We start from the raw sequence: 21,834 nt of genomic DNA, 5'->3' as shown, positions 1-21,834 counted from the left end.
CAAAAAAATATATGTACATGTTCTGTATAGTTCCTTGACTAATTAAAAAGCATTTAAGAATTCCAGTGTAAATCAAATAGAAAAGGGTAATTTTATATGCTGAAATGTAAAAATCTTTATGGTTACCACAGTAAATGGTCCATAAGTCTTGATTCATCATTTACCTGATTATTCATCAATCAGTGTTGATGAAAAAAAGTGGGCTTCTTACATTTGTAATTTCAACTTCTGAAGACAAGTTTTTACTTGCTAGAAATTTGGCACATGTTTGTTGGTTGACAGGGCAAGGCCTCCTCATATTGACAATAAAGGGATAAAGCTGATATTTACTTTTTGAAACTAACATTGTAGTCCAATGTTATCAATCTCAAGTCAAGTGTGTATTTATGTGCCCAGTTATCAAATAAAGTAGCTCATGCATTTACAAAAGCAATAAGTTTGGCAAAAAATATTCCTGGGCGAACTTCAAGAAGATATAGGAAGAGGGTCTGGTTTAAAAGAAATTAAGTTAACATTGGGAAATGTTGATAGCCCATAGACCATTGAGTGTATACTGCAGGGTGAACCTGACTTGGTTTTCAATAAGGGGAAGTCAATCCCAAGTATTTTTTTAAGAAACATGAAATACTTCATTTCTTTTCTCCTTATGATGTGAAACAATGTTAATTCCTTCCTGAAAATGTGGAACTATTACATGTATTTCAACCCTATTGTGATTGGATAAGTTCCCCTGTAAAATCTGGAGAAAAAAAGGAAAATATTTTTTTTTAAAAGATAGTGGTTGGGTGGGTGACACCATCATCTCTCTCATTTTCATATGAAATCAAGGTGGTTTTCATACAAATGTAATTGTCATGAAAACAAATATTAAGCAAAATTTTGAAATACCCGTAACTTTGTTTCTCAAATTTTGATGAAATCATATTCTTGTTTTACTTTCCCCTGTTTTTATCACAGAAAAGAGTTTTGTTATGTTGGGGTAGCCTTGCTCTTTAATTTCTTTATTATTGAGGAATTTATATACATTGTATAGCTATGTGCGAATACGGGGCATCGCGAGCGCTGGTTTTGGTGGCACGGTTTTCGCGCGGGTTTTGCTACGAGTGGCATCGCCTCTGTCTGGGCGGCTCATTGAAAATGGGGTTTAATGCGCATGCGCACATAGTAGGTGCAATCTCGTGCCTTTTAACAGACAGCTGAAGATGTGCTCTTTCTGTACATATAAGTTTCAATGTGGATACTCGCCTGTAAAGTGTGGATATCGGAGCTTGAAAGTTCATCAAATTTTTGGACGCGTAAATGTTCGAAATTTTTAAATGGTAAGTAAAACAAGAATCCGATTAGGTATACAATTTGACTGGAAATATATTTGAATTATCAAAAAATCCAAACTTACGCGATTCTGACGTTGCGCAGTCCAGATATAAGAGATGCCAGCTACCCCTGTCACAGCCGGTCTCGGCAGTCGAGCTGCCCGATGCGCCTGCCGTTGGCAGGGCGATGCTACCCTTGTCACAGCCGGTCTCTCGTCAGTCGAGCTGCCCGATGCGCCTGCGGTTGGCAGGGTGATGGGAGCGGTCGATAGTGAGTCGTTCATGCTGGATTGAACTAGATCGTAAATTGCTTACTTGATGATTATGTTGTGCCTTTTTTGGGAAATCTCTGTCATTATACCGTAGATAATTATTCTGATATTGATTTTAATACATTCATTTGTCACAGAAAGATTTTATCATCCCAAGGTTATGTGACTCAAGAGTCTAGGTGGTTGATTATCGTTTCATTTGGAAACTGGATTTGCTTTTGACAGTGGAATATCAATGTTGACTTTTCTAAAATTAAATTCATGGGTGGAAATCCCAGGGGGACACGTCCCCCTACCCAAAATAATAGGGGGACATGTAACAATAATACATTTTTTTCTTTCTTTTTTTTCTTTTTTGGTCAAACTTTTTGGGGTGAAAATGACCTTACAACAGTTTGGGGATAAACTTTTTTTTTTAACTTGTCAGAGTTGCCAGCATCCATAGGCGGCGAAAGCTGGGGGAAGTGTACCCCCCCCCTTAATTTGAGGTGGGGGACGATCCCCCCACCTCAATTTTTTTTTTTTTTTTGATAACCTTTTTTTTCTTTTCTTTTTTTTTTTGCTTGTCAAATTTAGTTTTCTGCGTCCCCCTATAATTTTTGGTTGATAACCTTTGGTGTATTTTTTTGATTATCAAAATAATTTGGTGGTCCCCCTAAAACTGTTGGCTTTCGCCACCGATGCCAGCGTCCCCCTACCTTTGGGGCCAATTTCCGCCCATGATTAAAATGCAAAAAATTTGTTGTTTAATTTTTCACTCTCAGAGGAAATATTTCACTTCCACATGGCTCTATTGTCTATTTTTTTATGTTATTCATTTTTTTCTATTTTATTATAATTATTTTTTTTTTTTCAAGAAGGGTGCCGGGGGGGGGGGGGGAGGGTTGTGTTCATAAGTTGAAATGGGGATGGGATTTGTATAAGTTTTTGTGTCACTTTTGTTCTCTTGTTTTGAGTGTTGGAGCTTTGATGCCTGTTTTTGTTGCTGTTCAGAGCTTTATTTATGTGCAGTGATTTCACGCTAGAATATGAACTTATTTTTCATTAAAAAAGGAGTGCTCGAACATGGCCTTTGTTGTAATCATACATATCCAAGAAATGCATATATTAAAGCTTAATTTTTATGTTTCCTTCTTGATACTTGAATTACATGCAATGCTACATCTTTACACCCTCAGACTCTGCTGCTCATCCTTCCTTAAAAAAATTGTAATCGAATGCCCACGGTCTCCAAAATGAAAGGTACATTATCCATCTATAAACAAATTGTTGAAACAATAAAATACATAAAGAATTGGTGAAACAATCAAATACATCAGAAAAGCACACTTGTATTTTTATACCATACAAAGTACATGTACAAAAGGAATGATATTTTTTATTTGTAAAAAAAGACCCCATACATACATGTACACAATACTAAAGTTGAAAAAGAGCTAATTGTAATTTATATCAGAAAAACAAAGAAATACATTAGAAATTACAAAAACAATACTTTAAACAAATTCATTTAGGAAATTATCTACATGATGCTGTTTTGATGCCAACTAAATTATATACAAATTATCTCTCATTATTACTTTCATTTGGCAAAAAAAAGAGGCGAGTAATTGTAATTTGCATAATTAATTAGAATTAATTAAAAGAAATTATTTTACACATAAGAAGAAAAATTACCAAGTGAAATGATTACACATCAATTGAGTTTTCTTTCACCTTTCCATTGATACCTAAATTACTTCAAAGGGCTCAAAAACAAAGAAGTTAGAGCCCGTTGAAGACTTGGGTTCAAAATGGTCACAAAAATCGGTTATGCACTCCATTGACTTTACATTAAGACAATGACCACAAATTTGGATAAATATGCGCGACTTAAACTGGAATAACTTTATAATTTCTTGATGAAAATTTGAGTTCTTGGTATCATTTGAAAGGTCTTTTTAAGGGCTTTCAAATGATACCAAATTCATTGAGATTTGAGGATTTTCATTTTTTTTGTCACATACCTACATTGTACACATACATGTACATGTACAGACCACAGCATTATTTTCTTGAGATAGACTGGGAAATTTCAAGGAAAAGCTTAGTTGCATGTGATAATACTTACCTCAAAAAGAGACATTTTTTTCTCATAAGAACTAAATTGTTTTTAATCTAGCAATATTTCTTGCATGTTCTATGTACATGTAGGACACTGCACACCTTTACACAGTGAGAGGGGAAAAATTCCAATGAAAAGGACATGAGTATAATTCATATCCTCATTAAAATAAATTGAATTTAGAATACTGATATTACATGCAGACAAGACAAAACATGAACTTTCCTTCAGGCAACTTCTGAAAATCTAATGCCAAAGCTGTTTCTTCTCTCCGTGCCTATGGAATTCATTCCTGGCATTTTAATACAGTGATGATCCTGCTAATGAGAGACTAGCAAGTCTCTGCTTGTTGGGTGCATTGTACAATCAGGTCACATGACCATGTCACCTGACTTTACCATTCCACTCATTGGCTTTGTGTGTAGTCTGGTTTGCAGACCTTTAGTCTACAATGAAAAGAAGTTGCAGAGTAAATACAGAATGGGCATCTTGAGAAATTAGAGCCAATGATGAGTCATGTGGTTTTGCACTTTTGTAAAGGGCATCTGAAATGTCACCAGTGACTCAGCTTTAATATACATACTAGAATTACATGTATGTGATTTTTTTTTCATTCCAGACTCTCACAATTGCTATTCACAAAATTACTTCCAAACTGGGGTACTTTCAAAGGGGTAAAGGAGAAGGCAGTAGAACTCTGGATTTCAACTGAAATGTCATTATTTCATTTTATATTCTAGCTGCTCTACAAGTACATCTTCTACTTTTGGAATGATTATAAAGTCAGTTTCTCCTATTAAAGCGTCCAATTTGTATCAAAACCAAAACTACATGTACACTCTAGAGTACAATACCATGTTTTAATACAAAATCCAGTTACTTTTTAAGTTTCCATTATGAAACTTTATATTCAAACTGAAGACCTACATGTACTTTGAGGAGGTCAGGTCTTTGGATTAAGACTACACTATCTACCGTTTAATATCACAAGCCAAAGAAAATTGAAATCCATAACTATCAAGTACAAGTCTGTACATGTAGTTGCTTAGATCTCAATCTCATCTTTCCTTCATCTTCTTCCTCTCTCTCTCTCCGTCTCTGACAGACATGTACTGTATCTACATGTATCTTTCTTTTCACCACACAATTCTGTTAAAGGTCTAGTCCACCCAGAAAAAATTATGATTTGAATAAATATAGAAAAATCAAATGAGCAACATGCTAACAATTTCATCAAAATCGGATGTAAAATATGAAAGTTATGACATTTTGAAGTATTGCTTATTTTTCGCAAAACAGTTATGTGCACATCTCGGTGACATGCAAATGGACAGTCGATAATATCCATCACTCACTACATGTATATCTTTTCTTTTTTTGTTTGAATCGTACAATATTTCATTTTTTACAGATTTGACTATAAGGACCAACTTGACTGAACCATATAGCATTACAACAATGCTAATGTAATTCCACATATTCGAGGTGGTATTAGTCTTTGTTTCACTTGACAATGAGGAGAAATCAAGAATATTTTTTATTTCCTATAATAAAATACAAAAGAAATGGTGAGTGGATGATGCCATCAGTCTTCTCATTTACATACCAACCAGGATGTGCATAACTTTTTTTGTGGAATTGTGCATAACTTTTTTTGAGAAACCTTAAATGTTGTAACTTTCTTACAATTTTACATCAGAGTTTGATGGATTTTTCTCTTTTTATTCAAATCAACTTGTGGTTGGGTTGGACTTGTCCTTTAACAAAACACTTGCAAAACAGATGCGGCATGCAGGAGCTGAATGAAAAAGGAGGCGAAAAAAAGTCATGACTGGAGAGAGATTGAATGATTGACTGAATGACAGAATGACTGAATTATTATAAATATGACTATGTGTATCCAAGGATTTCTGTCATATAATTGTCTTGATTGTCTACTCAGTCATCAGACTCACTCAGTGATTCACATACACATTTTAATAAAAAGCACATGCCATGCACATCCTCCACTCCTGAGTACTATTTCAGCCATTCGCAAATGAGGCGCACACAATGCTTGACAGCTACATGTACATGTACATGTAAAAATGATTTTCACTAATTTTTTTCTTTGTCTCTTTTTTTAGCTCCGAAATTACTCTTCTCAATCGCTCATCACATTCTCTTTCTATAGATCTCTCTCCCTGCAAAATAAAATCCATCATTTCCAACTTCTTAATATTTCAAGAAGATTAGAAACTTTTTCTCATAGATTCTGTCAGATGATTCATCAATGAACATTAAAAAATCATTTTCAACTTTCTGAATAAATCACACTTTATTTAATTCATAGTGCAAGAAGTCCGGGAGAGTTCCTCACATACTGCATCAATCACTTTTATCATAACATTAGAAATCCATTAAACAATTGAACTAAAATCAACTTGACATCAGGAAGAACTTCCTTTGATGGGTGGGTAGGCCTATAGCCTAGGTTTTTGAATAGCAATGATTCTGGTTTTATACTCATGCTCTCATTTTCAACTAAGAGTTTAAAAGGCAAAGCTGGCATCAATTACAGTTTAAACTTTTTTCTTTATTTTTCTGTTTAAAGACAATTGGACATCATAAGCGTTCTCTGCCCATTTCCCTCAACCAACACCTAAAAAAGGGGAAAGCAGTTTTGAATTGAATTTAAAGGCCTGGTCACACCGCCGAGCGTTGTTGGAGCGGTAGGGAGAGAGGGTCGAATTTCGCTCACAAAATTGGGAGAAAAAATCTATAAAAAAACAAAAAACAATAGAGATCGAAAATGGTGAACGGTAGCGAGAGGTGATGATTTTTTTTATCTCCGCTCCACGACCACTCCAACAACGCTCGGGCGGTGTGACCACGCCTTTAAATGAATTTCTGATTTAAATTATCTACACACCTATAAAAGCTAATGCATACTGAACATTGTTGTATTACACTTGGAAAAAGCCCAGGTGCTTTACTCTGAATGGGGGTTTCCCCCACTCCTGACTGAGGAGATTGAGTCACCAATGCTTTTGTTGTGGGTGGATGGGATATAAGGCGCACACAAAGAAACCTACATGGCAAGAATGCTTGCAATTTTTTTTTGAATGGCAAATGTCATCTGGTCTAGACTGAAGGCTTAGGGCTCTTCATACTCTCCGGAAGTGAAAGAGAAGTCCAACCCAACCAAAAGTTGATTTGGATTTGAATTAGTTGTCCAATATTGTAATGGGAGCCGGGCCAGGTTGGAACTCTGAGACCAGCGAGTTGGGAGGGATTTCCCCAGGGCCAAGCCGGTCTGGGCTGAGAGCGAAAACAGCAAAGATCGGAAGCTGTTACACTGTATGTCTCAGAAAATTACCACATAAAAAGCGAGATAATGTGACAATTTTTCTCCATGCATGAACTGAGCTTGTATATTTTCCCAAAAAATCATTTTAACTTAATTGATCCTCATCATGAATTTCAGCCACACCAAGCATCGGAAATGGCATAATTTCAGCTTCCATCTTGATGGCCTCGTTTGAATTCTCAGTCAGATTTCGCCAAACGAAGGTAGAAGGCAGCAACGAATTTGTTGACTTTGTGTTTGCTGTATTTAATCGCTAATTTCAGCACATTATGTCAAAAAGAATATACATGTACGGCGGACTGAGACCCTAAATCTGAGAACTCGAATGATGAAATTGAGATAGAGGCCAAAATAAAGCAGTTCCTAATGCTCGATGCCTCAAAGGGGTTAAAAATTACGTTGCAATCAATTATTTGGGAATTAATTCAGACAGAAATTTAGGTTAAAATACAAGTACAGTACATGTAGTTCGCTGACATCCCGGGATGTAAAAGTGCACAAGGGTCTACATTTAGATCTAGCGCTAGCGTTCACGGAACTCTGGCCAGGCTTCTCGGCAATGCATCAGCAGTGTTATGCGGTGCTCGGAGTTCCGGGCCAATCCCGGGCCCGGAAAGTTTTTTTTTTAATTTTCCAGTGAAGGTTCAAGCCGACTTTTCCTTCTGGGCCGCAACGTTATATCCAATCATAGATAAAGCACTCACGAATCTACAGTGAGCTTATGAGTGCAAATACTGAAATTTGTGCAAGAACAGGAAATGTATTTCCTTAGACCGAGCTTGGCAGAAAATTTACATGTACATAGCCTGAGCAAGTATGGCCCCGGGTTAAGAAACCACTGTGAGAAAAGGGTATGGCCATTTTCAGGAGTATAGTATATCACATCATTTTCAATTCCAAATAGATTTTCAAAATTATCCAAATCCGACTTACCCAGATCTCTTTCTTTGGAAGCTTGTGTTCTGGCCTGAGCTCACTCGCAAGAACAGTTGCCATCTCTTGTGCTGATGATTGCTTCTTGTGTGTTATGGTGATGAACGCCCTCCTGCTACCCCGACCAAGTCGCTCCGAAGAGCTCTGCGAACTCGACGAATGGTGCCGCCCTCTGCTTCTTTTTCGCTTTCGCGACTTGGGCATCTACATGTAAGGAAGGTATTCAATGTTAAAAAAATATATCAATGCGTACAATATCTCATTAATACAATGCCAGGATTTGGGATTATTTGACATATATGTAGGAGGATTTCAAAGGGGAAGTTCACTATAAAGTTAAAAATATAAGAAAACCATATTTATGAAAAAGTCATTTCAAATTTACAGTTTTATATTTGTGACATCACAACGGGGCTTGCTCGTATGTTACATGTGTGTGATCCAAAAATGATATTTGCTCACAAATTTGAAAGTGATATCATTTGTGCGATGGATCATCGGACAAATATCATTTCATACGTCCCCTCTAATAGAATACTCATATATTCTACTAAAAAATTTGACCTTATGACAATAACATCAGCCTACAGCCAGGCCTTCATGGTAAATGGGGAAGCTTTTCTAAAATCAACATGACAACACAAATTCAAAACACATTCATATACTGTATCTTTTCATTCTTTGATAACTTGCTCTTTGATGGATTTTCATCACACCTTCACCAATATTTTCTCTAATTTCATGAATTCTCCTGCAATTATTGAAACTAATCATCAGGGTGAGCTTTCCCTTTAAGGGCCAACATTTGAGACTGAAAACAGATGTCTCCGAAACAAGAAATTTTTGCTTAAAATTTTGGTATCCACCTTCAGAGACAGTTCGGTTAACTGATATCCTCTGTTTATATTTTTCAAGTAGTAGGCCTAGATCTACATGTATAATGTAACTATGTGCCAATTATAAAATATATATGTGAAAATGTAGGCAGATGCAAATTTCTCAAAAAAAACTACATTTTGCCATGTTCCTCTTTTATTTCGACCACTGAACTTCTTCCATTGTTAGTACAGACCACCTTTTGGCATACTATCAGATTCCAGGTAGATCTAGACCTACATCACTGCATGTACACCAGTTGAACACCTTAACGTTCCTCTTTGATGAATTGGTTTAGTTTTGACAGAAGACTCTTAAGTCAGGTCGGGGTTACTTTACAATCCAATGTCATAATCATTTACGAGAGCATGATGGATACTAAACTGTAGTGTAGACAGTGTGAGAACGGGGCATCACCCACACGGGCGATTCAAGGCATTGGATTCTAAAGGTACATGTAAGCCGGCAGGTCGGGATTATCAAACACATGGGACCAAAATTTGCATCCTTTCCTTTCCAACTGCATTTACAGTTCTGCACTCAAATGACCCCAATCGCTGCCTTAAACACAGCAGTGAGGCAGGCAGGCATAGAACTAGACAGCTGGCAGCCGTATGTTTTGAGGATTTTTTTCACATTTTCTTCTTTTTTTCTCCTCGTACACAGACTCCTATCGTGCAGCCACCGTTAGGGGGTTAACAATGCAAAATCAAATCGGGTCTCATTGATTTTTGTCTTTATTTCATAAAAATATATAAAAAGAACTGTACCAAAATAAAGATTATTATTCCATTTTGGCCTGAAATGCACCAAAATGGGGAAAAAATAAACTTAAAAAGGGAAAAAAGGTGACTTACTTTGACTCTCACACAACTTCACTTCCCTGTTTTATCCGAACTTAATACAACATATGGCCATTGAGTCCCCTGTATTATCAGATCGACCTAGAACTTCGGTCTCTGTATTTGGGTGACTGGAGCCAACGGAGTTCAGTGGAGCAACCAACATTACAGAGACCAAAGCTTTTGGTCTAGCATATAGATGTAAACCTATGGTCTACAAGACTACATTAGATTAGATTCTGTACACAAGTAACTTCTTCGCTTCCTCGCTTCATCAAAAGCACCAATGCCAACTTCTAGCACCAGTAGCAAATAGGGCGCTAATGCAGTTTCGCACCGGCCGATTACCAGCACACCTAATCACCAACACTTGTTACCAAATGTCATGACAAGTCTCTCAGTCACATTTCGATGTCAATAAATTCACCACTTTTCAAAATATTGTGATCGGAAATGGCTGTATTTCGGCTTCGACCTCAACGTCATTGATCGACATCGCTTCGCGGATCGCTTGGATTCACCGTGCACCTTAATGTTGATATATGAACTGAACCTCGTTAGCATGGTTAGCATGGTTAGCAACCAAATCATGCGAACATAGAATCGCATGCGGCATGCTGGCAGTTTGTTCGCCACATTTTCGCATGATTTGGTTGCTAACTTCAGTTCATATCAACATTACGGTGCACGGTGAATCCAAGCGATCCGCGAAGCGATGTCTACGCCGTGTCGATCAACAACGTTGAGATTGAAGCCGAAATACAGCCATTCCCGATCACGATATTTTGAAAAGTGGTGGATATATTGACATCGAAATGTGACTGAGAGACTTGTCATGACATTTGGGAACAAATATTGGTGATGAGGTATGCTGGTAACCGGCCGGTGCGAAACTGCATTAGCGCCGCAAATAGTACCTAGCAGCTCATCAACCTTGTGACAAACACTGAGAGAATGAGGAGATCATTTGGGTGTGGAAACGACCCACAACGAATAACAACAAAAACAACATAACTTCTTGATATTATAACGTTAGGGGGGGGGGCTTTTTTGTTATAAAAATTAAAATACATGCCTCGAATCCACACACAATGTTGTGAAAAATCATCTTACGGAAATAGCCGAGACGTACGTACATGATGTAGATCTAAGTTAATCATCTAATTGGCATGATTGATGAGAAAATAAAAAATGTAGTGAACTTGAGTTGAACTTTTTCCATGTTCATATCATTAAATTCAGACACTAACATTAGGCCTAGATCTATACTATAGTATAGACACGATAGATCGGCATACTAGATCTAGAGATCTATTTGTCACGCAGTTGTTGATGCATTGCCATTGCCACTGCCCCCCCCCCCCCTCGTCAATAGCCAGCATGCATAGGCCATCTAACATTTGATTAATTAAGCATGTATCCACACCCACGATAAACTTTAGATTAATTTAAGGAATGATTATTTACCACCATATGTTCCACAGCCATGGGCACGATCATCCTCCCCATTACCAAATAAGCCAAAATCCACTGATAAAGTCAGACATTTAAATAAATCACTTTATTTCCGAAATAAAGATTTGGCGGCGACCAACTCCACACGGCCCTACGCCGTCAGTCCCCCCGGAAGTTCGGCGATAGGGACCTCTCAAACGCCCGTTCCAGCTGCTGCTCGAGAAATGTTAATAGGAGCACTCACTTCAACCTACTCACTCGCTAATATGAGAGACAAATTTGGTGGGGTAGTATTTGATATTACCTTATCTTGTGTAGAGTTTGAACAACAGCATCGTTCGCAAACAGGCATGCATGCACTTGTCTCTGACTTATCCTCCTTTTCCGATGCACTTTTCCCCTTCGTCGAGTCAGTGCTGGACATGTTCAAACACGCTTTCCCCAACAAGGTTGACCGGCCATTTACACATAACATACACGCAAGCTATGCTGCGCATGTAGACTACGGTTACCGCGACTAAATTTTTCAGACTATGAACAAAAACTGAAAACAGATTTATGGTATCACATCTAACTGTGAGGCCTTAAGTAGGAAAATATTCATTTATATTTATTTAAGTTTTCATTACACTAATATAAATAAACGATCCTGTTTCAACGGCAAATTCAAGAAGGGTATGGACGATATTAAAGGCGATCGATTCTAGAAATGAGTCTGTGGATGAAGACTCGGTCTACAGGGGGAAGATTACTAGTCTAAAACGCAGTCCTATTTTCACGAAAATTGTCACACACTAGTATTTTATCTAGTACAAGCTTGAAACTTGATATTACTCGTGATTTTGAGTCACTATTTCCAACGAGACATTTGACATAAAACATGAAAGACTTGAATTCCTCTCTGATTTGTCCCAAAAGACTGGGAAAGGAAAGCTGGGTCAATCAACATCCCTACCCCCTCCCCGGGGGTGGGGGTATGTCACTCCTTTATTGGGTTCAGCTTCAGGAAATAATTCAAAATTCACATTTTAGAGCAGAGTAAGAGATTTGAGTTCGTCCCTTATCTCGCGTGTCTTACGTGCATTTGCCCATGAATGAAAAACTCGTCGCCCTTGAAGTAAAAGAAAAGAGTAGGCTAACAGATCGAGAGAAAAAAAATCAAATCATTTTATTGATCTGAATATGCTCTTGTACTACTTGGCAGGGCCTAACATAATATTCAATCAAAGTCGTTTTCTCTTTTATGATGTTTTGAAATCTGTTTTGCAGCCTACAAAATGTCTTTTACAATAAATTGGCCTATATCAGTATTTGTCATTTCTATTTGGGGTAAAATAGGAATAGGGCCTGCTGCTGGTGTTGTTATATGTCCAATTATTTAGCCCAGGCGGACCATATTTAGGCATATTCTATCCAGAAAAAAAAATCACTGGGCAGTATAGGCCTATTAAGGCACAGCTAGCATATCATAGCTCATTTCATATAGATTCAGCTAGTGGTTTCAATTGGTGAACCGCCCCCCCCCACCCTTATACTATTACGATGAGGGGTGTGATATATTCAGATAGCTAGGGCTAGTAAAATAAATCATTCAAGATATGTCACCCCCTCCCCTCCAATGAAATGCTACAAGGGGGTGGTCATGCACTAAATGAAGTGCTATTTGTGCTTGTATAGTGACTGCGAGTGCTGATTTTCTAGTTTAGATTTAAACTAAGAAATCAGCACTCGTAGTGCAGTCACTATACAAGCACTCGTGCTAAATTAGCACTTCATTTTTTACAGTGGGAGGATAAAAAAAATTGTCTGCAGAACTTGTCTTATAAAGGGGTCCGAATGTTGGCTAGCGCTCGGGGCCTATACTTCTCGTAATTTGCATGCATGCTTTAATTGGGTTTTTTGGCCCAATTCGTATAATCTGCTAAAAAGGAATGCCACTTGTTTCAGGGGCGGGGTGGGGGTGATAAGATGTTTAATGTCACTCGATCCAGTGGATCCCATGCAGTCTCTATTTCTCAACCTCCCATTCAGGGGTGGATTCTGGATTTTCCAGAGGGGATTCCGAACTAAATTTGACAACCCCCCCCAAAAAAAAAAAAGAATAAATAAATAAATAAAAAATTACCCAAAATTTAACGTCATTTTGGCCGCGGAAAATTTTGACAACAAAAAAAGTATTCATTTTTTAAGAAGGGGGCACAGTTTGTTAAAAACGGCATATTTATTTCAAAAACTTTGATTATGGCTCTGCAAAGGGGTTGGGGCACGAGCTGGATGTACCCCCGCCCCCTTGGATCCGCTACTGCTTCAGTCATTAAAATCTTATCCTTTTTAGTCATTTTAAAGCCCTTTTTTGCACTTGTTCCTATTTTTTCTTATTCTTTTTATCTATGTTTTTATTAAGAATCAGAATATTATTATCTTGATACTTTCTCTTGTTCTGATCATTCTCTCTTTTCTCTGGTTTTTTATGGCTTTATTATTTAATTTATTTATTCTTTTATGTATTTATTCATAATTAGACTTTTCATTAATTATTTAATATTTTTCTCTCTCTCTCCAATACAGATAGCCCTATTTCTATCAAATTTTATTCACCTCTGCACTTCTTTCGGCATGTGCGGGCTCCAATCGTTTCCAATTATCAACAAACAAACAAACTCACGATCGTCTGACCTTGAGTAATTTTTATACAGAGAATCATGTTTGTACATGCATGCAGAAAGCTTTGCAGCTCTTCGTTCTTTGGGGCATAAAAGTCTACGTCATAGAACTTTTTATGTTGTTTGTGTTGTTTTTGTGGATCCCTTCACTTGTGAATTGACATGAGGGCGCTGTTCATTTTATTAGCGCAGTGCCATTTAGGGCACGCGAGTAATTCAGACACCCATTCTCTATTATACTGTCCTAATACACTGAGACATTTGTTTATATGGAAGGGTCCTCTCTATGACTGGCGTACAGATCCCCCTCCCAGTTTTGTTTTCCCGAACAAGAAAAAAAATGGAAAAGGAAAGAAAAGAAAAGGAAAGAGATAAGAGAGAATTATCAAGAAAACGAAAGGGATAATAGAGAATTATTGTTTTCTGAATATTATGTCAAAATCTTTACAAATTGACTTTGATTTTTTGTAATAAAAACCTTATTTAATGAAAATAATATAATAGACATCTTTTTGAATAAAAAAATTCTTTTCGCTCGGTCGCAACTTTTTAAGATAATTTATGCGATATGCCAGATCGAGCCTCCTTAAAAATGCCACTGATTTCTATAGTGTGAGGTAAAAGGACAGGTGTGAGAATTAAATGCACATTACATGTAGTTTTCCAATTTCTAAACAAGTACAAAGTATGCGCAAGCGCATCGTAGCTTTTGGTGGCGAATTGTTATGCCTCCAGTATCATGGCAAAACTGAACAGCGATTTGTGTTGAAAAAAAAATAGTTATTTGGGAATGTTTCCAATTTTATCTGATCACAAAATGTGGATATTACACATTAATAAAATACACCTAAAGCCTCACAACATTTATCAAATTTTCCATACACTTTCATTAGGGCCTACACAGAAATATCAGTTTGAGAGAATATGCGTCCTTGCGGCCATTTGAGTAATTTCAAATATTATTTCAATTTAATATTGCAACATTTATTTTTGCTTTCCCCCTACAAAAAAAAAATCAGCGATGTGTCTGTTCATAATATCCGACCAGAGCAGCGGAAAGTGATACCTTACAACAAGGCATGAAGCCGTGCAGTATATAGGCATACAGTGCGTGTCAAAAAGGGTAACACTGAGAAAAAAATCCTATAAAGGATACCGTGCGTATCAAAAAAAGTTTTGAAAAAGCCCTGGGAATCAAAAAATATGCAACATGTGGGTAATTTTCTAACAGGAACTAAAACAATTGGATTGACAACTGATTGAGTGCATTAGTTATTTATTGCCGCAACTTATTTCATCATTATGGACACACGTCAATACACATGTATGGAAAAATGAAACAGTTATGATTTCATGTAATAACATAAGAAAAAGGAAAGTGGAGATCATTAGCGCATTAATGACGCTGTGCATAACTAAATGTTTTCACGAAATATTGACAAAAAATTTTAAAATTCAATAAATTCGTTATTTGTTATCCGATTTTGATGACATTTTTAGCATTTTGCTCTGTCAATTTTACTCTATTTATTTAGATATAAATATTTTCAGCCCTGACCATCCCTTTAATAACGCTACCTCAAGTACTGAACTACTCAAATCTGGCCAGCATAAAGCAACATTCTGAGCTGTATCTAGAAATACTGCTGGCCTACTTGAATGATACGCACTAATTCACCACTCAACACTCAATGTATATTTGTACCCCATTATGTTACAAAGCAGCAAAACAATTACTTTTCCCTGAACAATTTTTTAGTTTTAATGTATAGGCCTAAACCGCTTTACATGACAAAATATGATTAAAAAAATGCTGGAGATCTCTGAAATGAACCTTTGCCTACATCAATTTGTTTAATCCTCATATTATAGCCAGCTGGTAAAATTACCCTAAAAGTTTGTTTACCTAGGCTTTAAAAATAAATGTTCCTTTGGGTAGCAGTTGTTCCAAAAAAGTTACAATTTATCTGTTTATTTTGATGAACTATAAAATATGGGAAATATTGGAAATGTACAGAAAGGTCAAAAGGTCATTTGAAACAATAAGAAATTATACACAAAACAATATATTTTACACCTTTTAATACCCACATGATAGTATCAAAATGGAACATCGAAAGAGAGAAATGTAAAGGAATATTAAGATACTGTGTGTTTCATTTCTGTTATTCATATTCTTTATTGTTCCTACTTACTTTGTCAATTTGTTTGAAATGAAGAAAAAAAATAAATTCAAAAACTAAAAATATTACACTTTGATTTGATCAATTTTACAGATAAAACTTGTAAATTGGGCACTACAATGCATACTATTACCATTTTGTAAGAATAAACATAATTATACCATCTTTTATCATGATTATGCAAACTTCAGTATATAGAACAGTCAACAAATCATGTAAAATACAAAAATATTACAAAGAGAACTTACATGGATGAAATAAGCCAGTTCGTAGTTCCTTTCTGCGCATGATCAAAAGATTCTGCGCATGATCAGACGAAGGTCATTTGTACTAAGTGACATGGTGGTTTAAAATCTAATGAGATAAGCACCAACATTGATGTCTTGATTATGCATATATTCTTTTGAATTGTGTTTTTTCATGTACATCCACAAAAAACAACAATGCGTCCACGAACGACTGGTATTTCACAGTTTGCCAAGTACATTGTGCAACATGCTATTTAGGCTAAGATATGCATTCAAAGTAGGAATGCAACAAATACCTTCATAAAGCGTTCATTGGTGTGCTATTCTAGTCACCAGGGGTGGTATTCTGAAAACGTTCTTATCTTTGTTCTTATCTTTTATCTTATCTCACTGAGATAAGAAGACGCTAAAATCATTGCAAATCGGTATTCTGAAAATCTTCTTAACGCGTTCTTATCTCTGTAAGGACTGCCCCCTTCTTATCTCCAACACGCCCATTTTTAAGATTTTACCAATCAAAATGCGCTTTATATTGGCAGTTTAACCAATAAGAGCGTTCCTTATGTGAAGAGAATATCATGGGCGCTGCGCGTTCACTCTTTCTGGCGCATTGCGCGAAATAGGCATTTTATACGCAATGACTCATTTTATTATTTCGAGACGTCCACGTGCACAAAAAAAGAAAGAAAAGGAAATGAAGCAGGTACGAATAAATAACAAATATGAAGAAAGAAAGTAAGTAGGTATGAAAGTAAGAAGACAGAAAAGGGTCAGAATGAGGCAGAAAAAAAGATGAAAGGGACAAAGCAGAAATAATGAAAAAATAAAGAGTAAACGAAAGAAAGCAAGCAAAAAGAACTTAAAAATTAAAAAAGAAAGAAAATAGAATGAATAAAAGAAGGAAACGGAAGAGAAAAATAGAACAATTATCAATGCTAAAGTGAAGGAACAAAAATGAAGGAAAAAAAGGATTAACTAAAATGAATACACACAAAAATAGAAAAAGGTCAAATTAATAAGATAAAATAAAGTAACAAGGAACCGAAAAAGAAAAAAAAAGTCTAAAAAAAGAACGAATTAAAGAAAGTTAGAAAGAAAAAAAGAGAAAAAAGAGAATAAAAATGTAAAAAGTGAAGGAAGAGAGAAAAAAAAGAAAATTAAACAAAGAAATAAAGATGAGAGAAAAATAATGAAAGGAAAATTTAGGCAAATATGAAGACTACAAAAAGATAAAGGAAACTAAAGGTAAATTCAAAGAAAGAAAGAAAGAAAGAAAGAAAAAGAAAACGAAAAGGGAAAATATTAAGTTGGGAAAAGAAAACGAAAAAAAATCAATGGAAAGAATAAAGAAAATAGTTAATAGAAGACAGAGAGAAGAAAGAAAGTAAAGAAAAAGAGTAAAGAACGAACGAAAAAAATGAGCAAAATAAGGAAAAAAAGAAAGTAAGTAAAAAAAAGACACAAATGTGTCAGAATGCATAAATAACAAAAAATGAGAAAGAAAAAGTAAAAATTATTAAAGGGAAGAAAGAAAAAGGGGGAAAAATAAAATGAATGATTAAAAAAGGAAAAGCATGTATAAAAACGAAAGAATGGAAGAAAAATAAGGAAAAAAAATCAAAAGATTACAAACAAGTGAAGGAAGAAAGAAAGAAAAAGGAAAAAGAAAGAAAAGGAAGAGAAACGGGGGAAAAGTATAGACAAAATACTCATTATAGAAAAAAAAGAAAGGGATAAAACGAAAAGGGAAAATAAAAAAGGAAGAAAGATGAAGTATAAATGAAACAAAGCAAAAGAAAAAAAAGAAATTAAAAGATTCAAACAGAACAAAAGAAAATATATAAATGAAGAATGAAAGAAAAGAAGAAAGACAGACAGATAGAAAGGAAGAAAGACAGACAGATAGAAAGGAAGAAAAAAAGGAAAAGAAAGAAGGGGTAGAAAAAAGAGACGGGCAAAATAAAGGGTGAATGAAAGAAATGGTGGGAGGAATACTTGTGGGTATTTGTTACTACTAGAGGCCATCGATTTTGAGCAAGAAAAAACGCGGACATCGTGAGATGTGATAACCTTCAAGCTATCTTAAATATTATCTTAAATATCGTGAAAGATAAGAAAGAAAAAAGATAAGAACGTTTTCAGAATACCACTTATCCTTATTTTGTTCTTATCTTTTAGCGCGCTTTGGTATTATATGCGCGAGTTGTAAATTTACGCGCTCAGCATTGGATGGAAAGCAAGATAAGAACAAAGATAAGAACAAAAGATAAGAAAAAGATAAGAACGTTTTCAGAATACCAATTTAAGAAAGTGACGTAGATAAGAACAAAATTAAGATAAGAACGTTTTCAGAATACCGCCCCTGGTCTATTCAATTTCTTCATCCTGCTATGTAAGGCAAGCTTACGTAATATCTTGCTTTGAAATCTGCCTATCATAATGAAAGAAATGAAAGGTCATTTGACCAAAATTGTCCCTGAAGTAACTACGAACTGGGGGGTGTTTCACAAAGATTTAAGTATGACTTAGGTCACACTTAAATGTCGACGCGTACATGATATGCAACGCGCAATCTTATTGATCAATACGCAGTAGTGCGCGTCCTCTTGGCATGATCTGACCAATGCTGTCATGCCTTTTATACTGCGCGCAACTAGGCATTTAAGTGCGACTCTAAGTCATACTTAAATCTTTGTGAAACACACCCCTGGTCTATAAAAAATCAATTTGATTCCACACGATTTTTTTTCATTTCCTCATCAAATTTATTTGATGTGGATTTTTTTTTCCATATCAAAGGTATGTACCAGTATAAGACCTTTAACAAAAATAGTAAGCGAATATATAGTTTACATCATAAAAATGAGAATGCATATTTATTCTCATTCAAATATGAATTATGATTTGCATTTGTTACCTCTTTCATATTAATTGTTGAAACATTTATACGATAGCGAACTAAACAATAATTATACAAATCAGGCAGTATAAATGTCTGAGACCCCCATCTTTAGCTGTTTAGGAGCTTGAATTTGATGGAGGCCTCGACAGGAAAGTGACGAGAAAACTCTACTACAGTGCAGTAAAAGACACTTATCTTTTATTGAATAATAATCGGCGGGAGGGGGGAGAAATAAATAGGGAAAGAAAATAATGTCTGCTCATACATGTATGTTATAATTATTATAACATTGATAAACTGAATAGAGCAAATGTAGAAGAATCAGCATACTATTGTCCTATCAATATATCATACTAGCCAATGTAAATATTTGATACAGATTTTATAAACGAAATAGAATACACCGCCACCAACATAATGGCACCAAAATCATAACATCGAAAGAGGGTTTTAATGTCAGGAATAATGTAACACAACAACAAAACATTATACAGTTATATAACATTTTTCGTCAGAATAAACAACATACATCATCTAAATATGCCTATACACTGGCGTAAATCTGGCGTACTGCCTATACTGCACTGGGTGAAAGGGGACATATCCCCGCAACTTTCGGAGGGGGTGGCCCGTACAATCACCCCCACACATTTTTCAGGACACTAAACGATATTTTATTCGACATAATGATTAATATTCGTGTTTATGCATGGATTTATTTTTTTTTCAAATGCCGCCAATGTGTTCCAAATCGCAATGCCCCTCTCGTGGTTGATCCGCTTGAACACACTTCTTCGTTCAGATTTATCAGTCTATTGCAAAGATTATATCCGCTGTATTACAAGAGTATGATTCATTTATGAATGGCATGACTCCAATTACTTTTGAATATGGTTATTACTCTGCTCATACACCAACATGGGGGGGGGCACATTCTGTCATATTCTGTGTGCAAAAGGGGGAAATAATATGACATGAATGAGTTAATGATGACATTGAACACAACAATACCATTAATAAGATAAACATACACTAGTCTATGATTAGTATGTTTGTAGTGTATCGATTGATTGATTGATTTTATTTGACAAGTCACCACAACATACATACTGTAGCGTTAAAAAACACCGACTTGCACAGGATGACCCACGAAAGCTTATTTCCAGTGGGGTCCCTCGACAAGTATAGAATTACGATAATAAAAGGTAAAATTATACTATTTACACAAAGAAAAGAAAAAAAATCTGAATTCGCTATTAGCAAATAGGATATAGAGATGATATATACAAGAAGAATATAAAGAAGGAAAGAAGATAATATAGATATTCTTGTATTCATTAAATCGCAGTATAATTAACATAATAATCTAATGAATATTTCAAATGTGAATAAGAGTTTGTTCAGAAAATCGAATGTTGCACCATCTTTGAATATAATTTGAAAGATTGTCAAAATATTGTCCTATATATATTTGCATAATTTTACAATATACAAGTTTCAGTTAGTTATCAATTTATTAATGAGTGACCCTTATTTCACCCATGATATATGCATGTTGTTTCCTTACACCTAAAGCAATATTTTCAACGCCCGCTCACGACGCTCTCTCGCCGCAGGCTTTCAGTCTCGGCCTTTACACAACCCATTAACTGATGAAAGACATTTCAGTCTTCCAACACAATACCATTGTAAAATTATGCAAATATATAGGAAAATACCTGATGATTGTTGACATGATTCATGCAGTATACACATACCATTTAATCGCAGTGTTAAAAAGATTGTTAACATGCAATATAAAATTATGTTCCATACTTACTCTATATGCGTTCAAGTTTAATAGCATGCATATCATTCAATTTCATTTCAATTTGTTTATTTTCATTTTCAACCATTATATTTCGTTGTGTACATTTTTACATACAAATAACAAAACATATTTGAAGTATCCCTGTACAAAAGTTATATTCAAAATTGAAGATAATGACAAGAAAAAATATGAAGAAACAATACAAAATCCATCAGCAAAATCGCTGATCAAAATTATTTCAGACATGCATTCCTATCATACCTATAATACAATGTACCTTTGATCTATATTGATTGATAGATACGTTTTACTTCTCATAAAAACAATACAAAGCAAGTACATCCCATTTAATGAACAAATTAATAATTCAATTAATGACATAGTAAGCGAGTATATGAATGTGAATTTGAAAGAGAAATATGGGGAAAACCAAAATACTACAACGTGTACAAGGAGCACCAAGGCACATGTCTTGTGCTGAATCCTTGATTAAATCGGCTGATAAGTTCTTTATATAATAGGCGACTAGGCCTATGAGGTATTATTTTAGGATCCGTAAAGCTCTTGTTGAGTACACATTTCTGCTGTGCAAACCCTTCACTCGAGTTTAGGGTCTGAATGTGCAGCCTATTCATGCCTTGTGTACTGAAGGCCCCTGAATTGAAACGGCAAGTTTTGTATGTGTTAGTCTTTGCGTGGAGACACACTTGCTGTATCATTCAGGGTCTGTGCCTGCAGACTAGACAGGGACAACGAAAAGAGATAAACATGATAAATGTACGCGGCATAACCATAACATGATAAGACATTATCAATACCGGAAGACGTCTAAAAAAGGCTTTAAAAAAACGATTAATTGAAATTCAAGTTTATATTTACACGCT

General features: G+C 35.5%; 1 protein-coding gene across 2 annotated transcripts in view; it reads right to left on the bottom strand.

The window, feature by feature from the left end:
* The window catches only part of LOC121405792, a 38,487-nt gene extending 26,855 nt beyond the window's left edge, over positions 1-11,632 (bottom strand). Inside the window, exons 1-2 of one of the 2 annotated variants that reach the window (XM_041596744.1) lie at positions 11,449-11,632; positions 7,972-8,175 (exon numbers count right to left, since the gene is read on the bottom strand). In XM_041596744.1, coding sequence (XP_041452678.1) covers positions 7,972-8,175; positions 11,449-11,619 — 375 coding nt within the window. In that variant the 5' untranslated portion in view covers positions 11,620-11,632. The other variant, XM_041596745.1, reaches the window with a different exon arrangement.
* Between the last annotated feature and the right edge of the window lie 10,202 nt (positions 11,633-21,834).

Source organism: Lytechinus variegatus, chromosome 19 (genome assembly GCF_018143015.1).
Source record: "Lytechinus variegatus isolate NC3 chromosome 19, Lvar_3.0, whole genome shotgun sequence".
In the NCBI taxonomy this organism is placed as follows: Eukaryota; Metazoa; Echinodermata; class Echinoidea; order Temnopleuroida; family Toxopneustidae; genus Lytechinus; species Lytechinus variegatus.
This window is presented reverse-complemented; position numbering and strand designations above follow the sequence as displayed.